The sequence below is a fragment of the Halichondria panicea genome, chromosome 13 (genome assembly GCF_963675165.1).
Source record: "Halichondria panicea chromosome 13, odHalPani1.1, whole genome shotgun sequence".
Taxonomy (NCBI): Eukaryota; Metazoa; Porifera; class Demospongiae; order Suberitida; family Halichondriidae; genus Halichondria; species Halichondria panicea.
Window position 1 is genome coordinate 4,383,447 of NC_087389.1, and position 12,020 is coordinate 4,395,466.

Consider the following 12,020-nt stretch of genomic DNA (forward strand, 5'->3'; position numbering starts at 1 on the left):
TAAACTTACTATAGCAGCTGTGTTGTTGGTTTCTAGTAGTTTTCTAGGAACTAGACATTTTAAATTTAGAGGCGAGTGACGGAAGAACGTTTGAATCCTAAGTGTAAAAGACACTGTGGGTTTACAGTGTTTACATTTATAATTGTTATAGCAGCTGTGATGTTGTGTATGTAACAGTCTGGATTAGCTTAACTTAGCTATCGCTTTATCCAATATATATGACTCAACTGATAATACAAGACAGAACATGCCAATAAGAACATAAATACATTGCTCATAATCATTACTCATAGATGGCTAAATATAGACCATTGTTCAGTCGTTCCACAGTGTATAAAAGCTATTTGTGTAAAAGAACATAAATTACATTGATAATGGACGAAGTCATTAGTCAAAGTAATGATGCATACGGTCTTGGAAGTAAAGTGGAGGATGAAAATGTTTATGAACCTGTACCAACCCGTGGCAACACCCTCCCTCAGGAAGAAGTCAACTCAGCAGCGGTCAAAGAGAGGAAGTTGCGAGTAAATTGCTATGCTATTGTCACCATCATTGCTCTAGTGATGTCTGTCCTTTCTCTGATAGTGGCTTTGGTAGCAGTGAGTTATGCTACAATAGAGTTAAACAACCAGCAAGGTCAACTGGGCAGTTCTAGTCTGGAAATGGAATCCCAGATCAACCAAATTCGATTATCAAATGATCAGTGTAAGATTCAGATATCTGATTTGCATACTCATCTGAACAACTCAAATCAAATGTTAAACGACTCAAACCAACAGATTCAAATTATCTTCCAAGATGTTCGAGAAATTATAGCAACTGTTTCAGTTAGCTCCTGCAGTGACATCCCTCAATACAAACCATCTGGAGAATACTGGATTGCGACTAACGCTACTAGCTCTCCTGTTCAGGTCTACTGTGACATGGACCGAACAAGTTGTAGCTGCAGCACTACAGGAGGATGGATGAGGGTAGCCAACCTCGACATGACTGACCGTAACCAAAATTGCCCCGATGGATTCAGACTGGTGAACAGGACAACACCACCACTGCGTATTTGTGGTAGACCTGGACCAACAGGATGTGTGTCTACTACCTATCCAACTCATGGGGTGGAGCACTCTCGAGTTTGTGGGAGAGTGATTGGTTACCAAGACAAAACTACAGATGGTTTTGCACCTTATTACTTCAACAGAACTGTAACTATTGATGATGTTTATGTTGCTGGTGTGAGCCTAACCCATGGACAGTTGCCTCGTCAGCACATCTGGACATTTGCTAATGCAATCAATGAAGTAAGTTCGAATCGCTGGGTATGTCCCTGCACAAGACCTGACCTGGCCTACACTGGAGCTGTACCACCCTTCATCGGTCAGGACTACTTCTGTGAAACTGCAAGCCGACAGCTCCTGTCATTGGACAATGCCTTTATCTTCTTTCCCGATGATCCAGTTTGGGACGGTCAGGGATGTGAAGGTACCAGCACTTGCTGCGAGTTCAATAATCCACCATGGTTCTGCAAGCAACTCCCTCAGCCGACTACAGACGATATTGAGTTGAGGCTCTGTGGTGATGAAGACACTGAAAATGAAGACACACCTCTAGAGCTAGTGGAGATCTACATTCGCTGATATATACATACAACTTCAGTAACAATTCACTGCAAAAACACTTTTGTTATTGTGACACAGTTTGCTACCGGCACAAAATGTTATCTTGACAAAACGTTTGTCAATTTCCTGCAATTATTGTTATAACGACAAATCATAGTTTATTTAACTATTAATATAGTTTATCTAACTATTAATATTTGTTATTATAATGGTAGATTGCTATTTGAACACATGTGTTGTCATTTTGTCGAAGCGTTGTTGATCTCACATTTAGTGGAAGTTACCGTTCATTGTCAAATTAACATTAATGTGTGACAACAACAAATTATAAAGTTACAGCTAGAACTCTACTAAAAGATACGTGCAAGTTTGCATCACTGATTTCAACCTACTCAACCTATACTCGATTACCCTAGCTCGTAATAAATTGTCTATACTGAAACATCTCAGTTGCCCTGATGCTTAAATCTTTGCATGCTCATGTTCAATTGTGTATGTAGCAATTGGAGACTTGTGACTGGGCATGGTAAGTTACAGTGGCAGTGAAGAAGTCAGGAGCCTCCAGAGTCCTTCAGTGCAGTGCAATGCAGGCAGCCTTCTCTCTATAGCCCCCTTCACAAGGCCTGGCCTGAAGAGCGGCCTGGGATCGAGCTTCTCTCTAGCCTCTAACTCTAGCTAGTCTCGAGGCCAGGAGAGTTTGGCCTCGAGACTATAATTATAAGCTGGAACTATAGGTGTGGCATGAGGGGGCGTTCAGGAATAACAGGGCGGGGCCTCAAACATACTTAGCACATGGTACTTGCAGCTGCACCAGACTGCAGCTGCTCATGCAGCTTTATACCATCACTGACTGCATGCCTGTACCCCTGGCCCTGGGCTACCATGTTCCATGTACACCAGCTAGGATCTAGGAGTCAAGAGTCACCTGCATCTGCAGCTTGAAAAAAAAGACAATTGCAAGTTAGTCAGTGCTCATTGCTAAACTCAACTTATTGCCCAATACTCTCTTTCAGATTTTCTTAAAGAGTAGATAGTACCACCATCTCAAAGAAAAAAGTTAAGTTCCATTGCATGCTGTTGGCGCATGGCATGTACATGATCCCAAAACTCTCTGAATTCACAGTTTACAAATCACTGCTATACCGTATCGGCGTATAACTCCACCATGTACCAGCTTCAAAGAAAAAGGATTTAAGTTATGTTGGTCATTGCTAAATAAATGTGTTTACGTGTTTCTTCCAGCTGCAGATTTTACCATACCTCGGCCCCACAATGTGTACCAGCTAGGAGTCTACTTAACCACCTTCATCGACTTCAAAGAAACGACTTGCAAGTTATGTCAGATTCCATAAAACTATATAGCTAGCTAGAGGGAAACTGCCCCTGGCCTGGTTTCGACCTTCATCTGTAGCATACTGATTTACGAGTTTGTGTCTTCATGTGTCAGTTACACTGGTTTCGACTGGTCAACTTCGTCCATGGGGTGATAGCTAGTATACTGATTTACTAGTTTGTGTGTATGTGTCCTCATGTGTCAGTTACACTGGTTTCGACTGGTCAACTTCGTCCATGGGGTGATAGCTAGCATACTGATTTATGAGTTTGTGTGTATGTGTCCTCACGTGTCAGTTACACTGGTTTCGACTGGTCAACTTCGTCCATGGGGTGATAGCTAGCATTGTAATTTACCAGTTTGTGTGTATGTGTCCTCATGCGTCAGTTACACTGGTTTCGACTGGTCAACTTCGTCCATGGGGTGATAGCTAGCATTGTAATTTACCAGTTTGTGTGTATGTGTCCTCATGTGTCAGTTACACTGGTTTCGACTGGTCAACTTCGTCCATGGGGTGATAGCTAGTATACTGATTTACTAGTTCGTGTGTATGTGTCCTCATGTGTCAGTTACACTGGTTTCGACTGGTCAACTTCGTCCATGGGGTGATAGCTAGCATACTGATTTATGAGTTTGTGTGTATGTGTCCTCACGTGTCAGTTACACTGGTTTCGACTGGTCAACTTCGTCCATGGGGTGATAGCTAGCATTGTAATTTACCAGTTTGTGTGTATGTGTCCTCATGCGTCAGTTACACTGGTTTCGACTGGTCAACTTCGTCCATGGGGTGATAGCTAGCATTGTAATTTACCAGTTTGTGTGTATGTGTCCTCATGTGTCAGTTACACTGGTTTCGACTGGTCAACTTCGTCCATGGGGTGATAGCTAGCATTGTAATTTACCAGTTTGTGTGTATGTGTCCTCACGCGTCAGTTACACTGGTTTCGACTGGTCAACTTCGTCCATGGGGTGATAGCTAGCATTGTAATTTACTAGTTTGTGTGTATGTGTCCTCACGTGTCAGTTACACTGGTTTCGACTGGTCAACTTCGTCCATGGGGTGATAGCTAGCATACTGATTTACGAGTTTGTGTGTATGTGTCCTCACGTGTCAGTTACACTGGTTTCGACTGGTCAACTTCGTCCATGGGGTGATAGCTAGCATACTGATTTACGAGTTTGTGTGTATGTGTCCTCATGTGTCAGTTACACTGGTTTCGACTGGTCAACTTCGTCCATGGGGTGATAGCTAGCATACTGATTTACGAGTTTGTGTGTATGTGTCCTCATGTGTCAGTTACACTGGTCAACTTCGTCTATGGGGGTGATAGCTTATACTATTTACATTTTGCACTACATATGTGTTGGTAACTATAGTGACTTCAATCTTTTGTTCTGTAGGGGCTTATTGTGACGAAAATGATGTGAGGGATGTAGCGTTCATGAAACCAAACGAAACGCCTGCAGTTCACTGTACTGGAATTTCAAGAAACGCTAAGTGATGAACACTAAAAACAATTTACTGACAGAAGAAATTATTGTGCTGCATGTCATGTGATCCAGTGATCTTATTCTATCATAAACTCATTGTTCTAATACCGTTTGACCTTCTGCATGTGCGTACGTGCGCGAGAAAACAACTAATTAAATGACAAAGGTATATACGTAGTGTTAATTTAACAAAGAAATTTACTTTATAGCAGTGTTAATTCAGCATTCACTTTGCTATTTTGACATAGAAGTACAATAAATTGGTGAAATTCAGATGACATAATACTTTGTTGTTTTGACATAATTTCTTTGCTTGAATGACAAAACATTGTAGGTTGTTTTACCTTTGTCATTCTAACAAATATTATTCTGTCATGTGAGATTCATCACCGGGACAAACTTTTGTTTGTTAAATTAACAAAAGTGTTTTTGCAGTGAAAATATGTGGAATGTGTAATTATATATAGAGACTATATATAGAGTTTGTGCATACAGATGTTGAAGAGGGAACCTGAACTGTTCGATCCTTGTACAATTATGAAACCTGTATTGTTCTTATATAAGTGTGGATAATTATACATGCATGTAAATTGAATTTTGAAGAATTAGCTTCAGGTATAATTATATGTGTGACTACGGTGGAACCTCCATAAAACGGACACCATTGGGGAACATCCTTTTGGCCGCTTTAATGATAGAGGTGGTCTTCCTTGATAGGTTTCGATTACCAGCTATGTATACTCGATGCATGAGTTATTTGTTGTTGCAAATGAATCTTGGAGCTTTACTAACTGCTTCTTTAGCTCATACAAGCTTTGAAAAGACTGTAACTACAGCTATAGGTTTCACGATTGTGCAAAATAATGCTATCTCAGCAATAATGCTGCTAATTCTGCGTGTGCATGGGCTGTCTGTTTTGGGAGGTTATTTTCCATTACTAAAGCGGATTGGGGGACGAGAAAGACTCGTTATACAGAGTAGAGAGGACTGGTGGCTGCTCTGGAGAGGTTGCTTTACATTGAAGTCATTGTAGTTTCAATCCGGACCTGAGCTCTTGCCGTTATATGGCGTATGGTTGCTCTTTGGAAGTGGTCGTTAATAAAGGTTTACAGTCAAACCCCAAATATTCTCCAGCTGTAGTTGCAGCGCTGCAGGAGGATAGATGAGGGTATATAGCCAACCTCGACATGACTGACCCCAACCAAAACTTCCCAGATGGATTCAGACTGGTATCCAGGACAACACCATGCACCACTGCGTACTTGTGCATGGTTGACCTGGACCAGCAGGATGTGTGTCTACTACTTTTCCAACTTACGGGGTGGAGTACTCTCGAGTTTGTAGGCGAATGATTGGTTATCAAGCCAAGTCTCCAGATGCTTTTGCACCGTATTTTGTCAACAGAACTGTAACTATTGATGATGTTCACGTTGATGGTGTGAGCCTAACCCATGCATGGACGGTCACCTCGTCAGCTCATCTGGACATTTGCTAATGCAAACGATGAATCTAAATCAGATCTTTCTGTATGTCCCTGCATAAAATCTGACCTCACCTAAACTGGAGTTGTACCTCCCTATCAGCTGCCATGCACAAGATAACATAAGTTAACTGTTCTGAGTTAAAGGGGTGGGTATTAATTTTAGTTCGCAAATTATCAGTGTTATCATAAATTACATCTTGTGTTCTAGGATTTGTTGTCTACCACCAACAGACTATTCTTACACAAATACACTCTTCAAACGTGGAAATTCAACAGCTTCAATCGGAAATTGAGATATTAACACAATTATGCCCTGGCTCATATCCTTGCCAGCCTGCTTCTTCCTGTCAGCAAATTTTTAACTGCAATAACTGTTTAAAGCAGACACTACTGGATATCGTTAGAAAATGGGTCCTATGCTACTGCAGTGAACTGAACCGAGCGTGTGGAGGTATATTGATGGCGGGTGGATGCAAGTGGCTATGCATGCATGGCTGATATTATGAGAGAAGACAACGCTACATATCCAAATGAGCTGACAGAGTATATATACATTCTGGCTCCCTATACAGTCTGAACACAGGCTTTGTGGAACAAATTAGTGGCAGCTAGTGGTTGTTCGCAGGTGTTCTTTGACGCTAATTTGAAACATGCCCCCTCACGTTTGTTATCACTCATTGGCGTGTACTCATTGGCTTGTACCTTTCAACACTTTTCTAAGTACATGCAGGACAACTCGAACATGATCACACCAAAGAAAACAAGTACCGTATATAACGGGAAATTTTCGTGGGGTGCAAAATTTCGCATTTTTCGAGGGCAGAGCAGTAACGTGAACATTAAAACCAGGATAAACTCCCACGCACCGGTATTTCACATACAAAGGAATTGGTGAGTGTGGTTTCCTGGCATTGAACCGCGACCTATGACAATTTTTGCTGAGGGCTCTGGAGCCAAATAGCGAAAATTTCTTGCTGTATACAGTATGATAATGTGTTTGAAGTCGAACGAACATCAGTCGATAGGAATCGACGGTGCAAAATACCAGCAGAAATGAGGAATTATGTTCCATCTATGTTTTTGTACTGGTATTGTTTTCGTAGTTTCAATTCTAGCTTTTGACAGTTTCTACAGTTTCTATTACTCTTGGCTGAAACTGAGTGGAAATGGCTCTACTCAAACCCAGGTCACTCTACCCAGTTGCCCAGGCTCAAGCTCGAACCATGCAGGCTGCTGTTTCCTGTCAGCAGGCTCTAAATTGCAATGCTTCATCTCCAAATGGAATGTACTGGATATCCACAATTGATGGCGATGCTATGCTATAGTTACTGCAAGAATCGAGCCTGTGGAGGGTTTGACGGTGCATGGGTGGATGCAAGTGGCTATGCTTGACATGAGAGACAGAAGTAGTTGCCCTCGAGGATTGAGGGAGAGAGTACATCCTAAACAGAGACTTCGCGGTAAAGCCTTGATATTGGTTGCTCTTCAAATATCATGTCCCATGCATGCAGATATATACATAATTATGATCAGCTCGGCGGAAAATAATTATACTTATCAGTCAGTTAGATAGTACAGATTCAGAATACATCCTGCCGAACATGTTTAGTGACCTACAATAATATGCGCATAATCATATGGTCTACCACGTGTTTTTATTTTAGACTTAAAACTTTTGGCATCCTTTTTAGCAACAATCACGGTCGATCACTTCCCACTATTTTGGATTACGTAAACCATAAGCAATTTTCACTAAGGCATCCGCACCTGCATGTGGTGTTTAAAAGTATCGCCTTAAATCAACGGTATATAGCTTTTGTTATAGAGACAAAATTGAATGGCTGTGCATGCATGTACGATTTTGTTGTGAGTGTGCACAAGCACATAAAACTCTATCTTCACTGCACCGCAATTTAAATCTTGCAGCGGTTGTCACGGTCAGTGATATACCTTTTGTAGTCTGCATGCATGGGCTTTGCATAATTATAGTCTACTTCATTCCCCTCAAACATCCATACCTATATACGGTGATATTTAGAGTGTGTGTGTGTGTGTGTGTGTGAGTGCAAGCGGATGTGGATGTCCATGCATGAGATTTTGGTAAAACATTGGTTTTATGTTCCATCAGGAGTATACATGGAGTATACATGTCCTGAGGATTTACGTTATTGCTTAATGCCCAAGACATTGAATTATCGTATAATTATATGGATCATAAGAGACAAATATTTTCACCAATTTTGCGGTCACAATCACACAAATAGGCGTTGGTGTTCAACGTAGCTAACAAAAGTATATACACATACATGCATGCAATGACAGTGAATGCAGACTGATGGTGATTCCCAGGAATTAAGATGAGCTACAATCAATAACCCAGTAAACTCCTCCCCTCCCAACATGGCTCCTGTATATACAACACAAGTAAAGGTGAGCAGATAAAGAACCCTTTACGGTTTAGGTGGTGATGTGTTTTTGATACAGTATGGAGAATTTCGATAATTTATAGATCTATGCAAACACCTCCTATTTGTAGTACCGTATAGAGGGTATATTTCGAGGGTATAAATGTTCGTGGTTTTCGCGGATTAGGCATGAACTGCGAACATTTATAACCGCGAATTTAATATTTCATGCATGCATGCTGCAAAAAAGGCGCTATTCCACGCAAATTAAATCCGCGAAAACCTTTCTAAAGGCACATCCGTGAAAATTTATACTCGAAATATACCCGCTATACGGTAGTTATACAATTATATCACCGTGCATGGTTTTCATAGTTATACAATTATATCACCGTGCATGGTTTTCATGCAAGAGGTGGCCTCATAGGTTAAAGTGGCCAGTTTTTGCTGATTAAGCATGTACCGCGAACATTTGAATTCAATATGTCATGCTGCAAAGGCTACAATTGTTAGAGGAAGTAATTGATCAAGTGGTAAACCACAAGTGTAGTGATTAGGTGAACTCTTCACTTAGACTGTACATCTAGATTATTCTAGTTAATGTTTATTCTAGAACTGTAGCTGCTGCTGAACTTTGACATTAGAGAACTAGGTAGAACATTCTAGAGTTATATGTGTTCTGTATATAAGTTCTTGAGTTTTGTGCAAGTTAGGTTATGATTAGGTTATGAGTGTTATGCTGTTTCTGTTGTCTACTACTGTTATTGAACAAAGTGTGACTAGTGTCAACTGCGATATCTGCGAATAGGTTATGGGCCCAGATCCCTACGGACTTATCACACTGAATTTTGTTCAAGACTAGACTATGGCTACGACAGATGAGAAGTGGGTGATCGATAAGTTAGATGACTCTAACTGGACCACTTGGAAGTTCCAGATGAAACACTTGCTACTTGCAAAAGGTGTCTGGGAAGTTGTGGACGGAACCGAGGAGCTTGCAGAGGATGCGACAGCAGCAGCCCGTGCTGAGTTTTTGAAGAAGTCGCAGAAGGCATTCTCTTCAATTGTCCTGGCGATAAAAACTTCTCAGTTGTATCTTGTGACGTCGTATGAGCAGCCGAGAGAAGCTTGGGATGCCCTGAGAAACCATTTTGAGCGTGACACTCTAGCCAACAAACTTTTCCTGAAGAAGCAATACTTCCGGATGGAGATGAAGGAGGGGACATCGATCGAGAAACACCTGAAGCGCATGAAGGAGTTGACGGACCGATTAGCAGCAATTGGTGCTCCTATCGCTGAAGAAGACCAGGTGGTTACTCTTTTAGGAAGCTTGCCCAAAAGCTACTCCACACTTGTTACTGCTCTGGAAGCCCGGGTTGACGGTATCTCGCTCAACTATGTGCAGCAAGCTCTAGCTCATGAGGAGCAGAAAATGCTTGGACGAGGACACTCAGGAAACTCTGATGCACAAAGAGGAGATGCAGCACTGTTTGGAGGAGAATCAAAGAGGAAATTCAAGCCACGGAAACCTATTTGCTATGGTTGTCAACAACCAGGTCATTTTCGACGGGACTGTCCCAAAGCAAAGAAGGGACCATCACACAAGGCAGAGACTGCTGGAGAGGAAGACAAAGAATCCGAGTCTGAAGAAGGCAGTGCATTTGCAGCATCACAAGATGGATCTCAAGATGGTAAATGGCTGGTAGATTCTGGAGTATCCAGTCATATGACCTGGGACAGAGAACTGTTGACTGACTACCAAGAATTTGAGGTTCCTGAGAAAGTTGGTTTAGGTGATGGACGGACTGTGGACGCAGTTGGTTTTGGAAGTGTTCACTTGAGGATGTGCTTCAAAGTTAGCCAACCAAAGAAATTTGTTATGTACAAGGTTTTGTATGTTCCTAAGCTAGCCTGTAATCTTTTCTCGGTAAGAGCAGCTGTATCCAAAGGAGACTTCATCAAGTTTGGTCACTCTCGATGCTGGATTCGAGACGGAAATGGACATCTCCATGGAATGGGAACATTGGTGGATAAACTCTATCAACTCGATTGTGAAGCGATTCTCTCTGAGGCAGCAACACTGGTGAATGCTCAGAAAGACAACAATTTTGACGTATGGCATTTTAGACTGGGACATGCAAGTGAGCAATGCATCAAAAATATGTCCTACAAGAAGCTGGCTACTGGTATCAAATTACCAAAACGAGCTAAGCTGTCATTTTGTGAGGGATGTATCGCTGGAAAGATGAAACGAAAACCTTTCAAGGCAGTGGGAGAAATACGATCCAAGAGGAAGCTTCAACTTGTGCACAGTGACGTATGCGGTCCAATGCCTACGGACTCTATTGGTGGAAACAAGTATTTTGTCACTTTTATCGATGATTACTCAAGATGTTGTGCAGTCTACTTTCTCAAAAATAAATCTGAAGTTCCTGAGAAATTTAAGGAATTTGAAGCTCGTGTATTCAATGACTGCAGTCAGAGAGTGAGTACATTGCGGAGCGATAACGGAGGAGAGTACCTGTCTAAGGAGTTTAGGAGCTATCTGAAGTCAAAAGGTATACGCCAGGAACTTACGGTACCACATTCTCCAGAACAGAATGGTGTTGCGGAGAGGATGAACAGAACCCTCATGGAGACAGCTCGGTCAATGATGGCTCATGCAGGATTACCTGAAAGATTTTGGGCTGAAGCTGTAGAAACTGCAGCGTACATCAGAAACCGTACTCCAGCAACTGCTACAGTCACAATTCAAGATGAAGGATATGGGTGAGCTACACTATTGTCTAGGAATCTCCATTAAACAAGACAAGGCTGGAAAAACTCTTGAGATGCATCAAAAGCAGTATCTTCTGAAGATGCTTGAAAAATACAATCTTCAAGATGCTAAACCCGTCTCTACCCCTGCTGATTCAAATGTGAGATTACGAAAGGATGACAATGTTAGCAAGGCTGTGGATTCAGTGATGTACCAATCGATAGTTGGAAGCTTGCTGTATGCTGCCGTTGCAACCAGACCCGACATTTCTCAAGCAGTGGGAGTCGTGTCAAAATTTAGCTCAAAGCCATCAGAAGCTCACTTAACTGCTGTGAAGCGAATTTTACGATACCTCAAGGGAAGCTTGGACATTACTTTGCAATACAGGAAAACGGAGGATGGAAGTAGTCTGATTGGCTATTCTGATGCAGACTATGCAGGTGACTTGGATGACCGGCACTCAACGAGTGGGAATTTGTTTCTCATAAGTAACGGACCTGTCAGTTGGTTAAGCAAGAAACAACCAATTGTCACACTCTCTACCTGTGAGGCAGAGTATGTTGCCCTGAGTACAGCAACCCAAGAAGCTGTATGGATCAAACGACTTCTATCGGATTTCCATGTATCACAGAAACAAGCAACCGTTATCATGGAAGATAATCAAGGAGCTATATGTATAGCTAAGAACCCAGTGGTACAGGCAAGGACAAAGCATATCGACATCCGCCACCACTATATTAGAGAAGCTGTCAGTGACGGCACAGTCAGTTTACAGTACTGCCCGACCGAAGAAATGATTGCCGACATTTTTACGAAACCGTTACCCAAGGCAAAGTTTGAGAAGCTACGTCGTAACATGGGACTCAAGAAACTGATGTCTTCCCCACATGATAAATTAAGTGGGAGTGTTAGAGGAAGTAATTGATCAAGTGGTAAA

The 12,020-nt window shown here is 41.8% G+C and overlaps 1 protein-coding gene across 4 annotated transcripts; it reads left to right on the forward strand.

The window, feature by feature from the left end:
• The first annotated feature begins 230 nt into the window (after positions 1 to 230).
• LOC135346466 (uncharacterized) lies at positions 231 to 5,398 on the forward strand. 4 transcript variants are annotated; one of them, XR_010398038.1, is made up of 3 exons: positions 231 to 2,573; positions 2,627 to 2,946; positions 4,348 to 4,542. XR_010398038.1 is itself a non-coding variant. In XM_064544090.1 (2 exons), the coding sequence occupies exons 1-2, from the start codon at positions 375 to 377 to the stop codon at positions 4,950 to 4,952; spliced, it is 1,266 nt and encodes a 421-aa protein (XP_064400160.1). In that variant the 5' UTR covers positions 231 to 374; the 3' UTR covers positions 4,953 to 5,398. The 4 variants fall into 4 exon arrangements, 1 of the variants encoding a protein (XP_064400160.1); XR_010398039.1 differs by having other exon boundaries at positions 2,627 to 2,669; positions 2,737 to 4,542; XR_010398037.1 differs by having other exon boundaries at positions 2,627 to 4,542.
• The last annotated feature ends 6,622 nt before the right edge of the window (positions 5,399 to 12,020 follow it).

What these genes read in the sequence shown, in the direction of transcription:
- LOC135346466 (XM_064544090.1), top strand. Translation starts at nt 375, where the DNA reads ATGGACGAAGTCATTAGTCAAAGTAATGATGCATACGGTCTTGGAAGT. An exon ending in CCTCTAGAGCTAGTGGAGAT is followed by an intron (nt 1,619 to 4,930) that starts CTACATTCGCTG and finishes GTTTGTGCATAC; the next exon opens with AGATGTTGAAGAGGGAACCT.